At 35.1% G+C, this 27,427-nt stretch overlaps 1 protein-coding gene across 5 annotated transcripts in view; it reads left to right on the top strand.

Annotated features, from left to right (window-relative positions):
* ATRNL1 (attractin like 1) overlaps positions 1 to 27,427 on the top strand; it is a 442,356-nt gene that overhangs the window by 178,827 nt on the left and 236,102 nt on the right. For all 5 annotated transcript variants that reach the window (XR_004241537.1, XM_032116252.1, XM_032116251.1 and 2 more), the window contains exons 22-24: positions 3,330 to 3,424; positions 4,031 to 4,109; positions 5,300 to 5,457. Coding sequence is in view for 4 of the 5 variants with exons in the window: in XM_032116252.1 (XP_031972143.1) it covers positions 3,330 to 3,424; positions 4,031 to 4,109; positions 5,300 to 5,457 (332 nt within the window). In the remaining variant the exon portion in view is untranslated. The remainder of the gene's footprint in view (positions 1 to 3,329; positions 3,425 to 4,030; positions 4,110 to 5,299; positions 5,458 to 27,427) is intronic.

The following is a 27,427-nucleotide window of genomic DNA, read 5'->3' as shown; positions in this document are numbered from 1 at the left end:
GCAGGTCTCTGTGGAATTAAAGACCATAATTTTAGTTTGTTAGTGCTAAGAAATGTGCTGCTTCTGAGCAATTTAGAGAAGATCCTCACTTCTTAGTTTGTAGGGCTGGCTCAGTGTAATTCAGAGGTCTTTTGGCAACTCTGAAGAATCCCAAGATGAGTTAATGTGTTGGCTCTCAGAGTTGCTCGTGAATAACACAAGCTGTGCTGTTCAAGGCTTTTGAGTGCTACGGAGGAAATAATGTGTGGGATTTCATACTGAACTTTGCTGCTGTTAATGAAGTATCAAATTGATTAACCATTAAATAATAGAGTAATTAATAACACAACAAAATACTTTGGGATATCTTGCGGACAAAAGGCTCTACACATAACTAACTTATCGTTTTTCACAATTTACTGTCACAACTGTATTGTATGTAAAAATGCAGTAAGAAAAAGTGGCATTAGTTTTCTGGTTTGTTACAGATGGTAAATTTATGAGGAACTGTGTAGTTTAACTTTTTTTATAAGGGTAAGGACTTTTCCTGCATTCTTTGAAAAATCAGTTCATACTTTGTTAGCTTTTATCAAGTAAAACATGAATTTCAAAAATCAAGAGCAAGCAAATAAACAACAAGAGCAACAACAACAAACCCCAGGAAAAAAAAAAAAAAAAGAAGTAATATTGTTTTAAAAGTAAATGACTTTGAATTGTTTTAAACTTGTATGCAGAAGAGCTGTTCATTCATTACTGGGAGACATGAGTCGCATGTGTATTCCCAATGTTATTTTGTGATGGGATAGTAACTATATATTACTGCTCTGAGAGCAGTAATCTCAGAGAGGACACAATCTGGGCTTAGAGGAAGACTGTGATGTGTTTAAGTGGTGATTTTCCATAACTTATGAGCAAATCAATGGAATCTTGTCCAACTGCTTCTTGCATCTTGTAGCCCTTGCTGTAGCCAGAATTTCTGAAGGAAAGCTTTCCTGGTGCTGGTCCACCACACCTTTACAATAAATCTGTTTACGAAGATTCATGCTGAAGCAGTCCTCTATTTTGAGGGACTCCAAGTTGACCAGATCAGGAGATTGAGCATATCTATACATTATTCCTAACCTTTTTGCCTTTCTACTCATGGTTATTAAAGAGTTATTAATCTGTTTCATAGGGGTCAATCTTTACTTGCCATCTTTTCCTGTCCTGCCACCTTTAAATATGTTCCGGTGCAATGGTAATCGTATTGTTAAACATGGAGATAGGGCACAATAGAGTCAGTGAGACTTATTAATTAGATTTGCATAACTATAGAAGTGTAGAGTAGTATTAATAAAAAAATGGGGCATTTAAATTTCATATTTATTAGATCAGCTTCTTCTTATTTGAACAATGAAACTGTGGTGGCTAATTTTAGAGAAAGTGAACTTTTCACCTTCGAAGGTCAGCGTAGTTCCATTCATGTATCTCCTTTGTGGGTTCCTTCACACTCAGGATATTCTGTGATTCTGGAACCTTTATTTTCCACTTTTCCTTCCACACTAAAAAAAAAAAAAAAAAAAAAAAAAAAAAAAAAAAAAAAAAAAAAATCGAAAAAAACCCAACCAAACCAAAACAATTTTCTTTAACTATTAAGACAATATAGTGGGCTTTTTTCTCTTTCTATGTCAGCCTTCCCATGGGATACAACAGAGTGTATTTTTTCAGATGATGTGTTGCAGAAAAGGTGATTGTCAGCAGTAAGCAAACTATTGAATCCAACAAAAGGCTGACAAAGCTTTTTCTCTGCCTTGACTTAATCTTTCACTCTCTGTATTTACTGATTTTGTTTTTATGATCACATATTTTTTATTTGTAACACACTTTGTGTGGTGTTGGTGACTAGCAGAATGTCAGCAGCACAGGGATCAGAATAATGCTTTACAATGGTTCACTAGGTTGTAGCATCAAAGATGACTTGCCATATTTTAACATGCATAAAATAATAATCAGAATCGTGTACTCTTATAAGTCACCTCCTTATTTCCTGTGACAGAGGGGAAAAAGTAGAAGCTTTTCATCCCTGCAGAACTGTAATGGTAAAAGATTCAGAAGATTTATTCTGTTGGATCTGAAGATATCTACCCATGTGACAGAGCATTCAAAATGCACCCACCACACCCACCTCTGGTTCACAACTGTCGGTTGCACAAGGATTATTTATCTGCTATCGCAATTTGCATCTCTGGGGGCTCTGCTGATTCTTAACTCTCTGACTGCACTGAACATTTCCTGCTGGCATTCTACATGGCTCTCTCTATGAATTGCAGCAGCAGTAGTTTCTGTGACTGTTTTTCTTTTCTTACATTTTGGAGGTCCTGGAAACCTGCTTCATCCTGACGAGTCTGTTTCTACCCCTTCCCCTGCAGAAAAGTTCCTTTGCAGTCATTCCTCTATGACCCAAGTAAGGGTTAATCTCATTCCTCCGGCTTTGGGAACACAACAGGATAGCTCAAGAGATGTCTTCTGACTTGTCCAAATCAATTTCTGCTCCTTCCAGGAAGGGCTGAGCATGGTTTGGATCATCTGAAGGTGGCTGTTTCTCCCTTCTGCACCTCTGCCAGCCCAGCAGATTGTTAGTGAGCAGTGACAGGAGCATGTGTGGGAGCTGCCTGGAAGGCTCTCTTCCATTCACAAGGTGGAAGAAAAATGTGCAGAACAAAAGCCAATAGGGAGTCAAATATCATTTTTTTTGAGCAATACTAAACAACCCCTTGTTTCTCTTGTATGAAAAATTTCTATCACTTGCCACTTAACAAAATCTCTTAAAATTCTGTCAGTTTACAAAGGAAACACTTCATGGTCACATGATTTCTTTTCAAAGTTCAGTTGTGCCATTTAGTTATTAGCAGTCTTATTTACTACAATATCATGCCTTCATAGTATGTAATTTTAGTGTAGATGCAACTTTTTCCAGATCTTTTAAACCTAGTAATTGAATAATTATTTCAGAGTGAAATTCGGAAACTGATAATGCTTTGACAACACTGAATACTGTATTTTGGAATAATTACTGCACAAAGAATGGCTATTTCAAGTTATGTCTAACCACTGACTCCATGATAGAATCTATTTCTCAGTTATTTTTTCCTAATTTTATCTTTTTGGTTCATTTAATTTTATTTTTTAATTGTTTCAAGACATTATCATGCAAATAGTTCAACAGTGAAATGCATGTGAGTAATTCTGACTTGTAGATTTCTCCATGACTTTTAAAATAAATGAGAGTGGTAAATTTTTAGTTACTTGCATAACAGAATTAATATGTATGCACTTTATTTTATTATTTTTATTTCTGGTTTTGCCCACAGACAGCCTTTTGATTGATTACCAGTTTACCTTCAGCTTATTACAAGAGGATGATCGCCATCACACTGCCATAAACTTTATAGCAAATCCAGAACAGGTAAATAGTTAAATTTTAGAGAGTCAGAATTAAGATTTCCATTGTATTTGACATTGCTTAAAGGTTTTCAAAGTGTCCACAAGGTTTTAAAGATAGTTCACATTTTTTGAGAGCTGTAAAATTAGTCCAGTGCCTTCATTGAGAACACTGTCTAAATCGTAGATGTACTTCAGCTTAATCAATACTCTGAAAAATTATCAGTTGGTTTATTTTATTGTTGCTCCCACAAGTTTTAGCATCTTCCCGAGATGAACCCCTCTGCTGAGAAAACATTTTTAGGTGAGGAAAGTAATTTCTGGTTTGTGATTAGAATGTAGGCATTTGCCATGTATTTTTTTCTTCAAGACAATTATTTTGTTATACTTAGGACAATCTAAAAGGATAACTGATGTAGTTATGTGTTAAATTGTACCCTGTTCTTACCAGAGCAAAAGAAAGAATTGCCTTTGGCAGGGAATCATTACCATTTCTATTTATGTTTAAAATGAAAACTGGAAGATGATTAAAAGGCTGTATTCAGTTACATGCAATAGAGTTACATGCAATACATTCTGATATGTTTTGAAATGTTTTGTTAACTTTGCTCTATTTTTTTTCTTTTACTAGTCAAATAAAAATTTGGATATCTCAATTAATGCATCAAACAACTTTAACCTCAATATTACATGGTCTGTTGGTTCTACAGGTGAGAGTGAATGTTGGTATGATTAATTTTTCCCCAAAGGATTTCATGATCCCTTAAGTTATTTTAACCTGATTGTCTCTTTGTTGCTAATTTTGATAATAAAACTTTGCAAAATGTGTTCTTTTGCCATTATCATTATGCCATTATTGATTGTATTATTTAAACCTCAGATGATAATTTACAATCTGAATAAAGCTTCATTAATATGTTGACTTTCTCTCCAATTCAATTAAAATTACTTTGGTAGGAAAAGCTTGTAGCCTATTTGAATTTTTAAAATGACAGTGTTATGAAATGCTGTGATTTTAATTAAGATAAATTGCTTCCTTAACTACTGCAGAGACTGATATTTTATTTCTTTGTTTCAGTGTTCAAGCTAAAAATTTAATTATTAACCTTAACATTGATATCAAACAATAAAGTTCTTCTGTGTATGCTGATAAAAGGAGCAGCTTATCTATTTTTTCTCCAACTTTGAACCCCATTACCCTTCTTTGTTTTAATTTAGACAGTCTTCCTGAATTGGTTCTATTGACTTTCTGAAAGCACATCCAAGGAGAGGCATGATGCTTAATATGAAATAATTTTAAAACAAATCTTTCTAAAGAAGGTTCAGAGTTTCTCTTAAACTCATGAATTTCTTCATCAATGCATTTCTGAAGTACTTTAACATATCACAGTTGGTAAACTCTGTTTATTCCTGTAACTTAGCTCAGTCACACATTTATTTGCAAAAACTGATGAATGTTTATTACTCATTACGTTATTAATGCTTTCATGAACAATTAAAACTCTACAGGGAAAATGTAAGATGTAGAAAAATTCCCTTTCAGGTTTTATTGATCTATGAGTTTTTTTTGAAATGAAACATAAATGATGGAGGAAAGCATATTATCTGTTTAGCTGACCATAATAACTACCTTGTAAAATTCAAGTTACTTCTGTCACTTTTATGATTTGTATGTAATTTTTTGAAACCAAAGTAAAAATTTCTGTGAATTCTCTGTATGTATATTAAATATACCTAATGTGCCATGTAAGCTATATTAAGGGGTTGTTTTAGATTGAAGACACCAAAAGCAGTTAAGAAATTAAGTTTCTTATGCAAATTTACTTTGGCATCTTTAATGATGATAAATATTTTTGCAAATATGTATATCTACACCTGAGCTTTTTAAAATTCTTTTTAGCTGGAACAATATCTGGAGAAGAGATTCCTGTTGTTTCCAAAGCTAATATTAAGGAATACCGAGACAGCTTTTCCTGTGAAAAATTTAACTTTCGAAGCAACCCAAACATCACTTTCTATGTCTATGTCAGCAATTTCTCCTGGCCGATCAAAATACAGGTCAGTGACTAAAGCTTTGTGCTTTTAGAGATGTTTTTATTTTAGCTTTACATTGGATTCCATGATTTCACTCATACAGAAATATACAAATAGCATTATTTGCATGCTGTATTTTCTGTGTATAGTAATTATATTATGATGCCAATCCCAGTATGATTTTAGGGCCAGGCTGGATGGGGCTTTGAGCAGCATGGCCTGGTGGGAGGTGTTGCTGCCCATGACAGGAGAGTTGAAATGAGGTGGTCGTTAAGGTCCCTTCCAGCCCAAACCATCCCATGATTCTGTGCTTTTGTTTTCAGTAGTGAACCAGATTTCAGGCTGTCAATTTTAAAATCTTAATTTAAATTGTTGAACTTATGTGTTTATTTGTAATATAACTTTTGCATTTAGATGTAAATGTAGAAAAGGATATACAAATGTGTACCTGGATGTTTGAATGTAGTCCTTTATTAATGATTAGCTTTGGGAGCCTCTGGTTTTTTTAAATGTTGAGTGACTCTATCAGATTGTAATATCACAGACTTCAGTTAAGACTAAGTGTATTTTATTAGAATGTATGTTCTTCTTTGACTTAATTGGAATCAATTTCATTCAGTATTTTCTGGAGTACTGAGATGCTGTGCAGTAGCAGAGTCAAAAAAATCAATGCAGTCATGATTCCTCCCTGGCCTGTGAAGCTCCAGCAGTATTTATACTTACAATTACTATGGCTGCATTTGTGAACACTGTGTCCCCTGCATCAATGAAGGAGATTGTTATGTGGATGAACAGCTTTTGAATATAACTCCCTTACAGAACTAATTCTTAAAAATTAAATTGTTACAATGGTAATAAAATTTCATAATTGCAGATGATTTACTCCAGAAACAAGTACAAGCTCAAAATACTTTGCAGTTAACCATACAAGTATCCTACAAAATTTCCATTTTTGTGGGGAAAAGGCCCTCCATATTTTTCTAAAATACAGGACCTAATTTTATACATATATATAAATATACATAAATATATATAAAATAAAAATCTAAACATCTGAATGAATAAATAAATAAATAAATAAATAAATATTTGTATATATGAGATAAAGTGTCCTGGATTAAAGCAGTTATCCTCTGAGTAAACTGTCAGAGAAATGTTTTTGTTGTGTTAAATAAAGCTTGAGTTGTCTTCCTCATCCATGAACAGTGACTGTAAATATGTGTTAACAGTGTCCAAGGAGGAATTTATGCAGCTTACTAACATTTATGAATGTACTAGTTTATTAAAACATCCAAACAAACCCTGAAGACTAACTGCTTGCTTTTACTCTTCATATTAGGGGTGTTTTTTACACTCTCTCCCACTTCCTAAGGGCAGAACAACTTCAGCTGCCAAGTAGGCTTCTTAAACAAATCCATGGAGCAATTTCAACTGTAAATGCATTACACTCTCCTCTCACCTTTACGACTGGAAGGTGGCTGTATCATCATTGTAAGACAAACATTATTAAGGTGATGCATTCCTGAGACGTGCAGTTCTGTGTCAGATGTTGGCAGATCTCAGCTCCTTCTTGTGCTGTTTCCACTGCAGCTTAACACCCTGATGGAGGGAATCCCTGACCATTGGTTACATCCTTCCTTTATTTTTTTCAAAAATCAGAATTTGCGTTGTCTGCTGCTGTTACACAGATTTCTTTTTTTGTATTTCTCTTTGAGGTGCATTGAAATTCATCAGTCCAGACAGTTCTGCTTCAGAGGTGGTGGTGCTTTACTATTGCATTCCTTTCCTGTCCTGCTAATTTTTCATAAAAAATCTTATTCCATCTAGAAATTAAGTTACTCAATTTTATGTACCAAGAAAGGAAAGCTAAGGTCCAATTGGGGAAACTGGTTTAGGATTTTAATTTTGTCCTCTGTATTTGCCTTCCTAAATGAACAAGATTATTATTTAGCTCTCAGCATTTTTCATGCTGTAATTTGTCCTTTTCCAAGAAAACATCTGAAGTTCACATTACCCCTATATGTTTCTTATGTTTGGCACTCCAGCAGTAGATAACATCTTCAAATGATAAATGGAGTAGGGAGCTTTTCAGAGAAAACAAAATCTGTTTTATATGTTAACTTTATGTTTCTGCATCTAATCGAAATTTTAAAAGTATATGAAGCCTCCTATGAATTTCCAGAGGCTGAAGTTTCCAAGGCCAGTACTAAATCGGCTCACAGTTCTAATAGGTATGATCTTCTTCATCTAGAGCATACCAGATTTCACCTTCATAGTAGGCAAAAGTGGTTGATATTTGTCTATTTGCACTGAAGTCCTTTTCACTAAAATGGCCACACTGCACTGGTGATACCATGCTGGGAAAAGCCTAGTGATATTTTGTGTTAACTCAGTACTGAAGGCTGTATTTAATTCGGTTACACCTAAGGAAATTATTGTGATTTCCTTGAGAGGTAGTCTGTTCATTTAATAAGTATGGTAGCAACGTGAAACTTGGCACATGCCTTTTACACAGTGCTTTTGTAGAGGACTAAGTAAATGCACATCAAGCATTTTTCAAGTACAATCTGAGTACCAGTCTGCTGTATTTCCATTATTCATCACAACTTGTCGAGAATACATTATATAAAACATGAGTTCCTAAGGAGGCAGAACTAGTGACCTTATTTCCTTTTTAACTGGTATTTGAAGTTGTGTTTTTGATCTTATTATCAATGGTGTTATTGATATGCATTTCACCACTCTGCTCTTGTGCCTCCTGTTATGCTGGCACTGGAGCTGAGATTTCTGCGATCTTTCATTGGGAGGATTTGGGAGCTGGAGTTACTGCTCTTTTCTTTTTCTATAGGGAAAGAAGCAGCCCTCCTCATTATACAAGACATTTAGTTTCATTTTCTGTTAAAGTCACCTGTATTATCTCTGGTTTTGCATTCATTTATCTCCAAGATTCTCATGACTGTAAGGAAAAACTGTCCATCCCAGCAGGTGATTGCTTATTGGGATCAATGGCTCACAGCTGCTTCCTCAGGCAGTTTTATTATGCATGTTACCTATTCAGCAAGCTTGGATTTTTTTCCAAAGTGTTAATAAATCCCTGGTGACTCTAACACAAAATATCTTCTCTTCAAATATGATTTTTTTTGGCTTTGAGTAAAGGATATGTGATGATCGGTGTCAATAAAAACAGTTCTTAAAGATGTACTGGTCTGTGATACTGCACCAGCAACTAGGCATTTTATTGTTGTCACTGGTGATCCTAATCACCTCAGAATACAAGTTCTTCAGCACTGGGTACTTGCCAAACATAGAAACTATGTAGGAAATTCTCAGTTTCAGCTGTACTGCTGCTCTCTTTAGAAATGTACTGCAGGTTCCCATCAGCCAACACCCTTCTGTCCATGGGCACACAGCTGGGTGATCTCCACAGCCCTCAGGGGAAAACCCTGCATTTCAATTTTCTGATACTAAAGGCATTTTATTTAGCTATCAAATCTCTTCTTCCTTGAGGAAAGGAGAATCAGAAATGTGACATAGTTGCATAAGGGGTCATTAGAAAGGTGGTGATGTAGGACATCTTCATCTTAGAGCTGTTTCCACAAATCTTGGTCTATTGACCTGGCTGTAACATGGGCAGGTGTCAGTTTTTTCTTAGAAGTCTGTGATAGTTATACACTGGCACAAAAAGGTTGGATGTTTCCCCGCTGAATTACTGCAACAGCTGATACCACAGTTTTCCTCCATTTCCTGTAATTCAGAGTTGCTGAAGAGTAAGGATGGGTCTTAAGCTTAACTGGCCAAACTTTCGTAAGCAACAGTAGTTTATGCATCTTTTCAGAGGAAATCTGTATAAATTATCTTTGTTAGCAGATGCTAACAGAAGTATCCAAGTAACAGGACATGATTTATCGTCCAGACTTAGGTTTGACTGTCTTTGGCAGTCCCAACCCTTTAGGTGTATTGTGTCATATATCGGTTAAACAGGATTCCATGAGAAAATGCTCTTGCCTTAAAATAGGCTAGATTAGGATAGAACAGAATATGTGACAAAGCCCCATAGCTTGTTTCTGCTCATTTTTATTTTATTTTGAGAGTAGATGTAATTCAGACTCCACTGGTAATGGAATTTGAAGGCTGTAACGTTTATTGAAAAGCAGTAACTCAAACTGTAGCCAGCACCTCAAATAGTGGTCAATGGTCCCTGAAGCAGTAAGCAGTCATAAAGCTTGGGCTTCTGACAGCTATGCAAATATTAATAACAGCAGTCACAACATGTTCTTCAGTCTCAGGAAACTAATTTTATGGCAAGGGATTTTTGTCATTTAAGCTGGTAACAGATGTATTTTCTTTTTTTCCGTCATTTGCTCCCATATTCTGGAAAGCAGTGACTACGTAGGAAAAAGCAAATACCCTTAAAACACTGTCCTGGCTATTCAGCTGATTGCTGTCCCTAAGGACAACAATAATATTCCTGCTTCAGGATCAGCTGCTTTCCTGCACCTATATCTCTTTATAACTGTCAAAGTTGTAAGTCTGATCTCAGCTTGTGCCTGAGCAGCAAAATTTTCTACCAATTTAAAAGCTGAATCTGGAGATAATAATAACTGTTCTACTAGTTATTTCCTTTCTTCCCTAAAGTGTAAATGAAAGATTCAGAAGTGTCTGAGTTTTAATTGGGAGGGTCAATTTAAATTCTAAGGTTCAGCCACAGCAGCAAAGCGCTGTCTGGCAAAATTAGATTTGTGTTTAATGGAAAAAAAAATCTTGCTATACATTTTTGAACATAGCATAGTTAAACTAACATGTTTCCACAGCATAAAACAATTATTGCTGCAGTGAAGTTAGAGAGGGTGTTGGTGTACATGTAGAATGCCCTGATGTGTTCAAAAAGAGGAATTTAACATTCTTAAGCAAGCCTACTTGAATTCTGGTTTTTTCTGCTCTGTGGTTTCTGACGAAAACTGGTTTGGCACCCTTAGTTTGTATACCAGAACAGAATAATGAATTATGGTGGGGATTTACATTTTATTTGTATGTAGCACAACAAATAATCAAAACTACTTCATGTATAAATCTTCAAGAGATTTTTTTTTAAGCTGAAACTAGTGTTCTTTCAGTTTACTGGCTCCTGTTTCAGAATTGATTTCCTTTCCCCTGTTAATAGCCTGTGTGTAGCAACTGAAGGAGGACTGTAATGTAAATCAAGAAGCATATCTAGCCTTGTAATAAAATTTACTGTGTAGTATAATTTATTTCAGCTTTTTTGTTTCGGTTTTGGACTTCATTTGAATTTTTAACATGCATGAGTGACTTATATGTTGTAAAAACTCCAAGAAGTAAAACTTGTCAGTCACTGCCATTAGAAGTTACAACAGTATCACAAGCCTAATTACTAAATTAACAAATAAAGATCAGATCTTTCAGACAGGTTTTTAAGACTTTTTTTTTGCTAAGGTCATGATTGTGGACCCTTTGCTTGGAAAATGTGTATTTATCCACATGTAGCTGTGTTTGTATAGAACCTCCTCCCACCAGTGATTGCATGCCTAAATTTAATCCCTATGATTTATGGTGAACAATTCAATTTCTAAGTGCCTTAATGGTTTTCATAGAGGCTGCTGAGTAACTGCATATAGCAATATATGGAGACACTATAATTCCTGAAACAATAAACAGCTATTGATGATGAAGTGGATGCATTAACTTCCAAAACGACTTCGATGTTTTCTTACAGTAAATGTAAAATTCCTCTTTAAAAAAGGTTTGAAAGTAGTATACCAAGAACAAGAACCTGGGAAATCCACTGAACTATCATTTAGTGACAATTCTGCAAGGAGCAGGAAATTCTGTCAGAACAGAAAGAAAACCAGGAGTAGAAGGCAACCTGCAGTACAGGGTGGATTAGAGATGACTGAGGCATAGGCTAAAATGGACATATATGTGTAGTTTCAGTTTTCAATAGGGATGATGATATTGATCATTATGAAAGTCAGGATTGATAATAATCATTAACAGAGAAATCATTTCAGTTGGAAAAGGCCTCTTAAGATCATTTGGTCCAACCTTTAACCTAACACTGCCAAGTCCAACACTGAAACATGTCCCCAGGTGCCACATCTACACATTTAAATGCCTCCAGGGGTGCTGACTCCACCATTGCCCTGGGCAGCCTGTTCCAATACTTGCCAACTCTTTCTGTGAAGACATTTTTCCTAATATGCAATCTAAACATCCCCATTTTCAACTTGAGACCGTATTCTCTCATTCTCCACTTTGCTGTGAAAATTATCCTCAACAAAGCTGCATGCAAAAGTTCAGTGTGCTCTTGTTATGCATCAGGTCATATCAATCCTGGACTCTGAAGGAAGAGAAATTGCAGTGCCAAAAGCAGGAGGGTGGGAACATGAGACTGAAGAAGTGCAAATACAGTTCCTATCTGAATGTAAGGAAGAAGTGATTTAAATAACAAGAGACTTAGTAATCTACAGTGCTTTGGAAGAGATTTTGAAGGAACGTTATGTTATAGTATTTAGTATTTTGTCAGTTTTGATGCGTTGAATATAGGCATTAAATTATTCAGGGAATTAAAATGGAAGAATGTATATCTAAGGAAACAGTGATCTCCAAACCAGATCACAAGGCTGCTCATGACACATTTGTGCTCCAATATTCTGTTAAAGTGGGGCTCATCTGATCACCTTTCTGCTCACAGCATTTAGGTCGTTAGACAGCAAAAAACCTGGAAATTCAGGTTTATATGTTCCATAGTATTGTTTTCTATATATTATTAAAATATATTAAATGGGTTTTTTGCTCTATAGTTATTTTTAGAAAAAAACAACTCCTCTAAGTGGAGAAATTAAAAATTATTTTAAAACTGAGATGAGGACAGCAGCATGGAGGTCAAGTTTCATTGCTCGCATCTAAAGCTAAACTCCTGTTTTTCAACACATTAAATACCATTGTTAAAATTCTCAGTCATAGTTACATTATTACAGGTATATGTTACATGTACAATTATTGTATTTTATGAAGTACTTGGAAATTACTACTCAAATGTGGACTGCTACAGTAATTATGGTTACTTTTTTCTTTCTTAGGCAATCAAATATAATGCCAGAAACCTACTGGTTCTTGCCTTTGAAAATGGACTATCTATGATATCTATAATTTATTTTCTTGGAGTTGTAAGGTCAATTGTATGGGGAATAAATCCCAAGGCTGTGTAATATTCTCCAAAGGCTTGATGTGCCCAGATCCAATGCAGTGTTTTCCAAAATGCTTCCCATGAATCCTAAAGAATTGCTAAAATGAGGAGGTGTTTCCTGATTATTAGGCTATACCTTTTTTGCTTTAAATAATGGTAAAACAGTTAACATTTGTCTTAAAATATACCAGAACAAGGTTGCCAACTGTATCATGCCAACTTCTACACCACTCCAATAAATGTAAATGTTATATTCATTATTCTTCCTGGTACATTTCTTTTTCCAGTTACTTTAGAAAAGGCTTACTATGAACCACCAGAATATCTGTAAATATTTAACATAGTTGATGTATTTCTGAGATAGCAGAAGCCCCGTTAATAGTTCAGCTGATGATTTAAGGGAACCAAAATACCTAATTAAGAGATAATTAGTCCTCAGTGATGCATAGTTTTAATTGGTGTATAATTTGAATGTCTGAGATAAGAACTCGTGTAACTGATGTGCCAGTTGTGTAGGGCTTTCTTTTCCAGGCAGACCATCTACTGGTGGTTGTATAACACAATAGAGATGTACAGATATGGTATTAGCTAATAAAAATTATCTCCCTATGATGTTTAGCAAGTAGATATTGATTTTTTTCCTGTAATCTCCATTTCTCTTATATACTTACTGAGGTAAGTTTTAGTTAGAAAATTTAGAATGCAATTAAAAAAAAAAAAAAGTTGTTTCCAGATAGCTTATGTTTGTTTGTTCAGGACTTTTGATCAGCTATGAGAAAATAAATCAATTATTCATCTTGGGATTTGGGTTGGGAACCTATGGTAGGGTACAGAAACCTTTTGTTGAAGAACAAGAGAAAAACTTTGAAATATTAAGATTCTCCCTGAAGAAAACATCCATGCCTTGTTGAACTGCAGGAGCCTATAAAGGTCATACACAGTGGCTTCAGAATTATTTGAAAGTAAATGTTTGGCTCATAGGGGATCAGAATGGAAATAGGAAGCTGGTGAGAGAGAATAGATATTTTCAAACTATTTATCATGACTGTCAGAAACTCCTTTGTCAGAAGGCTTAATACAACCTTAGTTGCTCTCTCTGATCAGGGTTTTATAGAAAAATGTGGGAAATATACAGCATTTCTGTTTCTTATATAGTTGTTTAAATTTGGCTTTCTGCCAATTCCATGTTTTTCAACATTTCTTAGTAAAAAAATGTCAGTGGCCCAAGATCACTTTAAAAACTTCAGTGTAGGGGGGTTGTGAGGAAGACTTCTCAAGAGCCCCACATCTGCTGAGCAGTGATGATGATCTCATCAGCCTCACCAGCATCATGGTGGTCCTGACGTGGACAGGAGTTTCAGGATTAGGAGGAGAAGCTCTTGTGTCTCCCAATCTCCTCTGGCTACAGGTGCTCATGTACATCATGGGATTGTCCTGCAACAACAGCATGGGGCCACTTGTGCCATGACCTGGAGGCTGAATCTGACCTCTGAGCACTGAACCAAGAAGGTGTGTGATGGTGAACTCTCTCTGAGCCAGTGAACCTGGAGAAAGAACTTTCCAGTGCCAGGTAGCCTTGACAACACAGACTGCAAATACAGCTCTGGGCTTTTGTGTTGAGCTTCAGAGCTTCATTCCTCAGGCCATGCCAAAATAGCTAAAAACTGTAGGAATGCTTAGAGCTGAGTTTGCAAGACACTTTAAATCCTAGCTTTCCAAAAGTACTGAAGCTTCAGAAGTTTTATGTGCTGGAGCATTCTCAGGAGTGAGGTCAGGTGTCATCAGCATCCTTAGTGCAGGGAGTTCGACCTTAGAATAAGCAGACATTCATCCTTAAGAATGTTTATTTTAGTGAACGTTAGTATTTTTGGTGACACTCGAATGTGTAAGAGTTATTGCAGTCGCAGATGCAAGGAGTTCATGTCTGCTGCTAGAAACAATCCTTGAGAATGAAAAATAGTTGCTGTGTATTGATCTTTAGGACTTCTTTAAGGTTATTTTCTTGCGATGATGTTTCATGTAGAACTCTACTTTTTGAAAAGCTTGATATTAACCATTTGGCCAGTTTAATAATTTCTGTGATGAAATAACAAAATGAAAATATTACTCAGTGAGACTCCAGGATTTAAAAATCCAAAGCCATTCTGTGGTTTCTCATGGATTAACTAAGGCATATATGGGTTGAGCTGAGCTAACCAGTGTGAAGATATGAGGAAGTCACAGTCCACAAATGCCTTCCCTGAGAAATGCAGAAGGAATAGCAAAAATTGAGTAGAGTCACAAGCTCTTTGTTTATCCTAAAGACCACCTCAGACCTGCAAACTTGGCTGATAATTGGGCAGATACTGGGGAGCTGCTGTGCTCTCTGTTAGATTATAGTGTGAATTGTCACTTCTTCAGACTATGGAAAAAGATGATAGGGTCATAATTCTGTTTGGTTTTATTATGAAATGCTGATTGTTTTATTTTGAAATCCTTTAAGGACCTTTAAATTGTGATAATGATGCCATTTGAAAAATCTCTTGAATTCTTTATTATCAGGAAGCTAATTTAATGTAACCAAAGAAACCCCATAAACTGCTTGTTCTATATTAGGCAAACATATTTTGTGCCTTTAGGGAGACAGTACAAACAATTATCAGACATAGATAGCCAGATAAGCATATTAAGCAAGAGGGTAGAGAGCTTGCAGGTCATCTGCTTCTTTTAAAATCTGGCTTTAAGTACATTAGTTACTTGTCATTACTTTTTCATGTAAGCACTTGATTTCATTGCTAGGTGTTACATCTCATAGATGATAAATCCAGAAGGGGCTGGATTTTGGTCATATAATTTGAAATGGGACATAAACTAAAGCATAGGCTTTCATAAATTAATTGCAGTTTGAACTAGACCATATATTAAAAAAAAAAAAAAAAAAAAAATTCATTCCTGGCCTAAATATTTCTAAAAAGGGAATGTGCACTTGACTTCTACTAAATAGTTCTGGCTGTCAATTATTGCCACTTTTAAAGACATTTAATTCATAGTAAGTGTAACTTTCCATGGGCTACTCTTGAAATACAATTATTTCAAGACAATACAAAGGAGAGCTTCCTCCTATAAAGGATGTGATGTTGTTGCAAATACCATATGCTCTATCACCTTTTTTTGGCTTTTCTCTGAACCCTCCAGTATTTCAGTATCCCTTGGGAACTGTGGAAGCCAGAACTGGGTATGCTTGCCTTGTGTGATTGCATCTGTTTTGGATGCAGAGTTAATGAAGTACTTGAGGGGGCAGAAGAAGGGTGTTTTCCAGCAGCTCCCCCATGGACACACTGTTTTGCTGAGGGAAGCAGAGCAGCCTTAGCTCTATTGTTCCTACTCTTTCTTCTTGGGACCCCAATCCATCCTTTTTTCTACATTCAATATCTTCCTCTATACACCCAGGAGTACCACAGCCTTTTCATCACAGCATTGGGAATTTAATGATTATCTACCACAACCCCAAATGTTTTTCAATGTCCCTGAGTCCAGAATAACATCCTTGAGAATGGTCTTCATTCTCTGATTCCACAATTATAATAATTGAATCCAGTTTTTACTGCTCTTACCTTCCTCTTATCCTCCTATACACATGGCTTTGTAAGTGACCTATTATTTTCACTTTCTTTCCTCAGCATGATAAATAAAAATATATTAATGATGATAGTGTTTTCTTGCAAGTTATTGACAGAAGCTTTAGCTAACACTAAAACTAAGATCCAAGAATCTTGCTGTGCCTTGCATTAGAAGCACATTTGTACAAATGTGAATCTCTATTTGCAATTACATTTTACATTAGTTAAAAGTTTATTAAGTGCCATGCCGAATTTTTATTCTAGTTCCTCAAAGTGGGGGTTTTGTCAGAAGGATTAGTACAATCTCTTTACATGTAGAAACAGGAAAATATCCAGAAGCACTGTAAGTTCTGTTATTCATATTGCTATGGGTGTGTTGGGAATGGGTTAGGAGATGCAGGCATGAACTGGAGAGCAGTGATCTCCTGTGAAAATGTGTAAGAACTGCTGCTTATAGAATACTTGTTTAGAACACATGTATTCTTAAAGCTGATAAAATTAACTTTTAGACCAACATGCTCTACAGATTTTTCTGTTCTAGTCCTACATTATTGTTTATCTTACATGATTTTTATTCATCGCTCTCATCTTTCTTTGGTAGCTTTTCGTTAACATACTTCACAAAAAGTGGGGGAAGATGAATCTTCTGTCTTTCTTTCCTTCCTATTTTATTTTTGTTTCATGATGTTCTCATTTTATTTTCTTGTCTTTTCTTTTTATTATTATTACTTACAGTGACAAGAAAAAACCACAAGACTGACATTGTTACAGATTGCAGTCTTGTTAAAATTGCCATATTAACTACGAGGCCAGGTAGTGAAAACCCATTCAAGCTGTCAGATATTCTCAGATGAGTGAAGTAAAAGCTGTTTGTATGTGTATAGCATCATCATTACTCCTTTGTCTCTTAGTGCAGGCTTTGAATTATTTGCATTTAAGGTAATTTTGGTTTTGTTCTATTCTCAGCGCTATTGTCTGAGGAGTTCTCTGCTGTGTACATAGGTGAGGTTTACAGAAATGACTGATTTTCACAGATAAAGGTTTTGTAGTAGTTTTCTCTAGCAGAAGTGCCAGAAGTTCTGACTCTGGGAAACAGAGAACAGTTTATGAACCTCTCAAGGTCTCCAGCTCCAGATCAGGGCAAACTTCAAAGTGAGGTCTGATTGCTCAGATCCTTGTCTAGTAATTTTCTTTCCTGCATCTGTTGCAGGATCTGTCCATTGTATCTAATCCTCCTTCTGTTCACCTCTGAGAAGACTCTGACTCCATTTTCTCTGCACCTTACCTATCCTTTCTTTGCCCTCCCTTTAGGACATTCAACGTTAATGACTTCTCTAAATAGTAAAATGTGAGTTGAGTTCAATGAATTTACAGAAGACATTAAAAATCAATACCAAGAATTCAGTGCAATTCACTGCATTCTCCTTGAGAATCCCTCCAACCTCCACGTTTTAAAAATAATGAAAATAGTTATAAATTTGAAGTAATTGTTTTAAATAATAAGTTGTGTAATATAAATACAAGACAATTTCTTTTGGTATTTATTCAGCTGTTGGGCATTTTGAGCCAAATATTTATATCTGCCTTTGTGAAGAAAAAATATTACTTAAATGGCATCTGGATAGTTTCCTTTTTTTCCCCCTTTCTGTCATGATTTCTTAAATATACATTCCTGGGTTGAAAATTTGACCATGCTTGTGTGTCCAGACTAGAGATTGGAAAGAGCAAGGATGGAGTACATCTCTTAATGGTTCAACTCAATTATATTAGAGGTGTTTTCCAACTTAAAAGACTCAATGAATATTCTTCAGTAGCAGCAAGGATAAAAGGGAGGAACAATGTAAAACTGGATTTAAACTGAAGTATAAAGGTAGAAATTTACAGTTTTTTTATTGTTGCTGTTAGACTTTGCAATGTAGGAGGTGAGATGTCAGTGGAGAAAGGATCCATAAAATTTATCTTCAGAGATTTAAAAGGAACTTTTTGGCTCTGCTTTCTCATTGGGGATGCATTATTGTTCCACTCCTTAGCATGAGTGTGTTGTAACTGTGTCACTGCATCCATGCCAAAATGAAGGCATTCAGTGACGTTCTGAAGTGCTTTTGTCAGCTCTTCAGTGAGGATTCAACAAAAGACGTGTCTAAGTCACAGATATATCAGCACTCTTGTGGTTAAGACCCATGTGCACCAGTAAGAATAGATTTTTTCCTTTTCTCTTGCCCTCTCTTTAGGCATTAGAAAAGGCAAAAAGTTATTTAATTCACATCATACCTGTATTAACTACTGCAAGCTGATAATGCTTTTTTCCTAAAATGATTACGTTGTTGTTTTTTTTCTTTTTTTTTTCCCCTAAACTAGTAACACTTCATTTATATTCTCTGGGCATTAACCACAGAACTTGATTTGTTTTGCAAACCTTTTTTAGCTGTATTCATCTGTGGTAAGGCAAGTGGTGGGAGAGAAAAATCAATTGCAGCTGTATTGTTTGCAATGTAATCAATTCACTTCTCCATTCTAACTAGAAGAGGCATCCTGACGAGCTGGGAAAATTACACTAATCTGATATGTTTGGATCTTCGTTTCATTGTAAAGACTGATACTCATTTCCTTACACCCACTTCCTCTGAATTTTATTTAAAGTTCACATAGATAAGGGCTACTTGAAAACATCTTGAACATGGATATAATCACCCTATTCTTTTGACAGTAATTTGTCTTTTTTGGTCTTATTTTGGCTTCTCTTTGATTCATTTTCTGTAGTCTTTATTAGGACCTGAACAATGTTTAAAATTATGTATTTAAAGTAATTTATGCAAGGGAAGGAAACAGTAAGTTCTCAATCCTTGGTTTTCATGTATACTAAGTACTATTGTACCCAAAATTTGATTCCATTAATAATATTTTCATTAAAATAAATTAAACTTCTTTTTACTAACTGCTGATGTAAATAGTAATTTGCAAAAAGTGAAAGAATATAAGTTTTATATGCTGCGCTTCAAGTCTTACAAATACACATGGAACAAACAATTAAGTGGTTTTCTGACATATTATTTATATAGGCTTAAGGCTGACAGTAATCTTTTCCATTATCAGGATATGTTAAACCTGAAACCATTTAAGCAAATGTTTTCATAAACTCATCTATCTGTTTTAAGAAAAAATTTCCTCATGATTTGAACTTAAAATAGTTTCCCAGTTCCTTTATTTCAATATATAATCATTCTGTTTAGACATACTTGTTATTGTGCAAACATTTTCTATGACATCAGTAGCTCTTCATTCTTCCTGGTGTTTATTCCCTTTTTTGTATTTATATACAGCAGTCCTATTCCCTGTCAGTCTTTCATCTGGCTGAGAAAGCTCTGTTCTTTGCATTTAAGATTCATTTTCTGTTCCGCTCCTGGCCACCCTAATGGTTCTTCACCTTCAGCTTGAATCTTTCAGTAGAATGACAACACAGGGTACAGTTATTAGTCTGTCAAAACATCCTTTTGCAGTTAGAAGATTAAATTGCACAGTACCATTGTTATTGTTACACTCTTGGTTACTCCGCTAAGAGATGCCTCACTTTCCACTTGTATTTTTCTTTATGCTTGGCTGGTGCAGTTCAAGGAAGTTGCTGTAATGCTGTTTATTCTACACCTGTTGAAGCCAATGGAAAAGGGGCAGGACTTCTGTTTAAATAATAATAATAATAATAATAATAAATTTTTATAACAGTTTAACCTCAAATAATAAACTGATTTCATTTGAGGTGACAGATTTAAATTCTAGTATAATATAATAGAATTTAATCTGTTAAGGAGACCAGTGAAATCGGGGTGCCTAATTGCAATGCACAGATGCTTTATCATAGGAGTACCAATGTGAATTTATTCCCCTGAGTTTGCAAATACTCCGTAAGATCATTGAGTGGAGTTTCATTTGTGGGATGTTTTTGCTTGGTTTATTATTCACAGTGATAATTGCCTGGTATCATGATAAAGCATCACTTTCCCTTCAAGTCCATTCACACGCTGTCTCCATCAGCACAAATGCTGAGTTCCTGCAGTTGCATTCACTGTGTACAAAGTACTTTGTGTGTGTGAATTTTTATTTTTCTGAAATAACCTACGCTTAAATTCTTGCTCATATTTTTTAAACTGTTTTGTTGGGGGTTTTTTTGTGATATTTAAACATTACCTTTGTTTTACCCCAGTCAGTGTGGTGTAATCAAGCAAACTGGGGTGGAAGGAATTTTTTATTCTGGTATTTTTAATTTAAACTGATAATTATGGAAGATACAGTAGTGACAATTTACTAACAATATGATATTTGGTGTCCTAAGGTTAATTGTGTTTTTTATCAGAAGGGACTTGATGGGAAATGCTACATCACTGTGATAACATTTCTAGGGTTTCTAAAGGGAAAGATTCAATTGTTATTAATTATATACAATGCTAATGCTATGGCTTTTAAAGGCTTTTTAAACTTACAGTATAGCAAAAGCAAGTTATTTAAATGATCATACTAAGTAATATTATACTTTAAAAATTCTACTGCTAAGCTGACACCTCCTGTGTTAATAGTGTTCAAACAGGAACTCAGGATACAAAGAGAACAAAATGAAAAGACATATGAAGACATAAACCAGGATTAGTTGCCTTGAAGAACAGTGTTTTAAATAAAATTTTTAAAGCAGCCCTTTTGCTCTTCTCAGCTCTTCCTGGTTTCAACTTGAGAGTTCAGAGGATAATAAAACCTGCAAACAGGTTTGGAAGAAATGACTCGAGACAATACTGAAGTGAGTTCACTTGTTAAGAAGACTTAAAAAGGTTTCACTGCAGCTAAAATTGTGTGAGTGATGATGGGGGAACGAGATGGAGAAGGGGAGCAAGAAGAACAAACGGGACTAAATATCAGTGGGAGATACTTAGTTTAGAGGAGCTAAAAGGAAAGGTGGCACAGGCAGTTTCTAAAACCTGTGAAACCAGATGTTTCAAGAAAGGAATTATGTAACCACCGCTCTGGATAGATTTGATGCTCCTTTGGGGAAGCAGTTATGTCCCATCTGTTGTACATGATGTGCTTTTGTTATGTTTTCTGTGATACAATTTTTTTTTTCAATATTCCATGATTTTTTTTCCTTTTTGATGTGAACAATTTTTAACAAAAGTGAAGTGAATCCATTTGTGACATCTTGCTAAATGAATGAAATCATCCTTTCCACATATGACAGAAAGGTGTCCTACAAGCCATCATGAAGATTTGTAGAGGGAAAACAGTAGTGGGGATGAAGAGTGTTTACAATTATCCTGAAGTTGTTATGAAGGATCAGTAATTCACAATTTAAAAAAAGTTTCATAGAAGTAGTGATTACTACAAAGCAGTTAATGGGCTTCAGAAAAGGAGGATTAAACTGGTCCATTTTCACCTTTGTAAGTTCCCTGTGAACATTTTAAAAACAAATGAAATTGGTCTTTTACCAACTGACTCTTCTTTCACTGCCAGTTTGTTGACACTTAGAGCCCTTTGCTCCACAAGGAACGAGAATACAATTGGTCTAGTACATGGTCTTTAATTGAATTGACTATTTTGCCCTGCTGCTCAGGGAATTGATAAATTGCTACAACTTTCTGTTCTGAAAGTTAGGTGGGGTGTCTTTTGTTTTAGGAATAGAAAGTAAGTATGAAAGAAGAGCCTTCAGAAGCGGTTCAAGATACCACTGAATTTATTTTGACGAATTATATCATTGAAGTCTTACTTCCGTGAAATATTCTAGGAATTAATCAGTGGTTACTGTCATTTCTGTTTTTGGTTTAATAATGCAGATAAAATAAACTTTCATATTCAATGTGCCACTTGTGGTAGAATATAACTGAGTGTTTTGAACTTTCAGTAGCAAAGTTATTTCTTTGATCTCAAAATATTGCTAAGGAGAATCTTTTTCTTGACCATTTAATGGGAACATTAATACATTAATGTTTCTGTAAAAGGTAAGTGACCTGCAGACATAAAATGAATGACATTTTGTTATCAAACAGATTAACAGAAATTCCCAAAGTTACTTAATCAAGACATTATGACAGGAGTCCTAATTTTTTTTTTCAACCATATCAATATTTTTGTGATAATTGCTAATGCTCTGCCCCCTTCTTCTTCACAAATATGTTTCCCACTTATCAAATTCTGTAAGTCATGGATCATAACTATATAGCATTTTAAAGTCATCGGGATGTTTGGGTGCTAATTTTCAGAAGAGGTTGGGGCGTCTGGGTACTCTCGTTGACTTTTGTGACATCAGTCATTATTTAGCTTTGATTTTATTTCATATACTGTTATGAATAGATTCTTTACAGCTCTTATAAAACAACGGAGAAAATTCAAGGGGTTGCTTTGCCTGAAGACATACACTGGGGAAGTGCAAAGGGACCACCCTCATTTGCTTCATAGAATCATCATATGAGTTTTGGAGAATGGGTTTGTGTGTCCTCTGTGGCTGAATCCATGGCAGGGTGTACTGGGGGATTTACTGCAAAATTTACATACAAACCTACTTTTATGATTTTTTTCTTTACTTTAATCTCAATATGTAAATACTTTTTTAGTTATTAGTCAAAACCTTATACAAGTCAGCATAAAAACTTCAGTAAGTGATGCAAAGAAGCCTATTCTCAAACAAGAGAAGCTACGTTATGCTGCTGAAAATGAAGGAAGAGCTTTAATTACTTTTCTCAGTTTCTTATGGTTTTTTTCCCCCTTTTATGATGACTGTGTAAGTAAACTTACATCTGTCTTTGCATGAAATAAGCATGTTTTTCAGCAAATTTAAAATGGGTATTCTATCTGAGGAAAACTATTGTGCTGCCGTTGTGCTTTTATAAGGCACCAGACATTTTGGGGAGTTAACTGCCAAATATCCCACTGCTGCAAGGGGTAATATTTGATTAACCTCTGACCAAAGATAACTGTGTCCATCAGGATATACAGAAACTGAGTTAAACTGTTTCATCATGCCTTGAAAATCTTTGCTTCACTGGGCTTTTACTGTGGTCTGAGAAGATAAGGATGTTGTTGAAGGAGATTCAGAACTACACACTAGAACTCAAAAGAGAAACAAAAGCTCTCTGAGGTTAAAACTAAGAAGTTTCAAGAAGAGAACTAGAACAGAAATTTCTTCAGGTCCTACTCTGAAAAAATATGATGAGGGTTGAAAAGAAGTATTATCATTTTATTGATTGCAGTTTTTATAACTGAAGTATCTTAAAAATCAAATTAATTTCAACTATTAAACTTAAGTATTGGTGAAATTCAGTTTTGTGGTTAGTAAAAGTGCAGTTGTGAAGAAAGTGCTTGATAAGCAAAAGAGTGTTATATTTCTACCAAATGTGACTTTCAAGCAGAACATTCTTTTTCTTATGTCCTTGTCTATTTCAGTTTTCATGTATGTTGACAGTTTTGCTGCCTAACAGTTTTAACTGTTGCTCTGTTTCGTCATTCTTTTTGCAAAGACAGCTGATATGAAAGGCATGTGAAATACCTTGTGAAGAGCCTTGAACTGACCCCAAATTAGTTGAGATCAAAACCATAGATAGTTTTATATATAACTGTGTAGTATATTAAAAAATGTATATTAGGATTTTAAATCCTTACATGTGCTGTAATTTTAATTTTGTTTCAGTTTCAGAGATTCCAAGTTTTAGACATTTGTACCATTGGGTTCCATCTTGCAAAGTAGTCAGAGTGATCTATTGGCACCTCCTGGTCATCCAGGAAATTTTCAGAGCAAAGCTTAAGCACTAAAAATTCTATTTTCTAATTTCAGATTTTTGTAGTAATGTGGTCCCATATTTATGTACACATTTATTTCCTCAGTGAAGCATTCCATTATTCAGAAACAAGAAGAACAAAAGAATTTTCTGTCTTCATCAGTCATCTTGCCTTCCAAAACAAAAGTCTCTTTAATCTTCTGGGCAGCAGTTGTAGATGTTTAGTGTAAAAAAGCATCCTTTTTGATTATTTTGTTTCCCTTTGAATCATCCCTTGTCTGTACAAACAGAATATTGGTAATTGCTCTGGTTTAAGCATCATTGTACTGCATGTAGTTATATACATATTTTTCTAATCTGAAGTTACATGCTAAAATCTTCTGAAGAAAAAAAGTAGAGTCTCTATTATTTTCCTGCTGTCGAATAAGCCTTTTTCTCTTCCCATCCCATCAATAATCTCACTTCTATCCATTTTCTTTAGAGAGTTCCCCTTTCACATGAGCAAAAGGGGTTAAACATGAACATTTTTTAGTATTATTTCATTGATAAAAATAATTTTGTTATCCTGCCTGTCCTGAATCAAAACTGTAAAGAGGCAAGAAAAGGAAATTGTTTCCTCTTTCTCAGCTCTCTTCTCTATTAGGAACCCAAGCTGCCTTTCAGCAGCTGCTGTTCTGGGTGGTGCCCATCACGCCAGCAGCGTTGCTCTGCAGAGAGGTGCCAGGTACAGCATCCACAGCATCTGCTGGTTTGGCTTCTGCTGGAGTGGCATTGGAATGCTGGCTTTTCCATTTCTCCCCCTTAACTTTTAAAGGCCTGTTTAATCATACTGTTCGAATTTGAGTAGAAATTCTTTCACTTGGAAAATGTGTAATGCAAACCTTCTAACTCAGCTTTTTAAAGCGCTATTGTATGCTTTTGTAGAAAAATCTAGCTTTAGCATTAGAGATCTGTTAGTTTAGGGTAATTTTTTCCTGTGTCTTCTGTATTTTGTTTTCAAATTCGTATCACTAGCTCAGTATTCATGTCTCAACGAAAACAAATTCTTCCTGTGGTTGGGGGCTCTGATGAGTAACCTGTATACTGCATATTGATTGCTCACAAATAGCGTTATGTGTGAACTCCTTGTTTTTGCTTTGTGATGCTACAGAAGGTATATTATCTTTTATAAAGGGTTGAATGCAGTTAATGGAAAAAATGGTACATGGAATTATTTTTCTTTTTATTCTCTCAAGAAAAAAGGTGATTGTTCAGTTAGAAAAAACTAAACTGTGTGGATTTATGAAGCTTATAGGACATTCTGAGGCATTTTCAGAAAATGCTTTTTTACTGACCTTGCATGAGACATGTCTGCCAGGAAAATAGGATTCATATGACACTAAAAGTTGTAGATGTAAAACTATTTTTCCTCATCACACAACCATAAAAATTTGCTGCAAAGCAGCATCAGTTTTCTGCAATAGGAATTTACTAATCCTTCTTTCACCAGAACCAGATTTTATTTAGTTACAAAACAGATTTAACTGTAAGCCTGAACTAATTTTTTACAAGGACTGCATCAGTATTCAAATAAACTTGTTCAACAATATTAAGTCTATTTTATACCTTCCTCTTGCCTATTCTATTGTACTAGAAATAAAATATGTCAGGAAATTGGTGGTAGGCGTAGGAAGATAATAAATTGAGAAGAAATAAACTGAATGTCAGATACACATATCTCAATCTGAATGTAGCCTGATGGGTACATTTTCCTGATGCCATTTACTTTTCATTTATATGTGCAAGTATCTATATATATGTATATATAAATATATAAGGAGTATATATGGATGTTCCTTGACATAATTATTTCCATACATTTCCGTATTCATTTCCCTATACAAGTCAGAATTACTTGAGTCTCAGAGCAGTATATTGTAAAAGTTCTATTTATCCTGAGGTTAAATTAAATCCTATGGAACACTTTGTTAGTGTAATCATCATTTGTGGAATAGCGTTATGGGGTTTAATGTGTTCATCTGGATGATGGGAGAGCAAGTTTTTTGTTGACACAAAATCAGGAGGAGGCTGAGATATGCCAAGGGGCTGTGCTGTAATCCAGTAGGACCTGGAGGGGCTGGAGAAATGGAATGAGAGGAACCTCATGGAGTTCAGCAAGGGGAAGTGCAAAGTCCTGCACCTGGGGAGAAAAACCCATGAGCCAGCAATGTGCTCTGTGACAAAGAAGGAGAAGGGTGTCCTGGGCTGGGTTAGGCAGAGTGTTGCCAGCAGGTCAAGGGAGGTTGTCCCAGGGGGAGAACTTAAAATGGATGTTGACTGTTTTCGTTGCAGTTTTTAAAATTTTAGGGAATATTGCAACATAAAATTCTAACTAAATTGCCAGATTAATTATTTTAATTGGTCTTTATAGCTGTAGCATAAGTACAGCTGTGTAATTAGCAAATGGCAGTTACTGATAGGTTTATCCTGATTTTTATCATTCTTTATTTGTGAAAATGTGTTAAGTACAGCTTCTTATAGCTTAGTTTTTGCTGTTCACCTGCCTTGAAGTAAAGAGCACTAAGTACAACATAGGGAAAGTAGGGAAAAAAGCAGCTGACATTTTGATGTATGTTTTCATGGTTCTTTACAGTGTCCTTTCATTATGCTTTCACTCAGTACTGGAAGATCTCAAAAGCAAAAAGATCACAGAACTCTGTAAGGTCTCTGAGTGATAATCACATGATAAAAATCTAAATTTCAAACATAAGTATCCTTCGCTTATGAAGAGCAGCGTTTGTAGTTGTATCTTTCACATGGATAAGCCCGTGTCCGTATGGTCTGTTGTATAAACTATGGAGTGCATTTCAAGCTCAGTTTGTGTGCAAGGGGAGAATTATTTTGAATTCTAGAAAATTATGATGTAGAGTTAATTGTCATGGATACCAGATTTAATGTTATTAACATTTTTTTCTATGGTTCATAACATTTTTCAGTTCTGCCTTTGAGGAAAAAAAAGCAAACCAAAACCCCTCCAGAACTACTGTAGCTTAAATGTTAGTAACTTAGGAAACTTAAATACTTTATATTCTTATGCAATAGTCTACTAATCATCATTTATATATCACAGCTAAAATTGAATTAAATTAGATTGAAACTAAATTACAAGGTCCTGAGTAAATTGGGTTTGGTAATTTATTACTGAGTCAATCTGCAACTGATGTCATAATTTAGATTTGCTTCTTATGTGAGAATGATGCCAAGAATTATTCTTCCCTTTGCAGTTTCAATTTGTGAGTTTGAAGAATAATGATCATGCTTGAAGTACAAAACTAGTAACTGGCCAGATGTTAATAATGAATGTGTAAAGATGCCATTGCAGGTCTGGCAGCTCGTCCTTTCCTGAACTTGAGAGACAAAGCTGGGACTCTGACTCTCAAGAACACTCAAAGTAAGAGGTGCCT

The sequence above is a fragment of the Corvus moneduloides genome, chromosome 8, assembly GCF_009650955.1.
Source record: "Corvus moneduloides isolate bCorMon1 chromosome 8, bCorMon1.pri, whole genome shotgun sequence".
Classification (NCBI taxonomy): domain Eukaryota; kingdom Metazoa; phylum Chordata; class Aves; order Passeriformes; family Corvidae; genus Corvus; species Corvus moneduloides.
The sequence above is the reverse complement of the archived record's forward strand: the minus strand, read 5'-3'. Positions and strand labels throughout refer to the sequence as shown.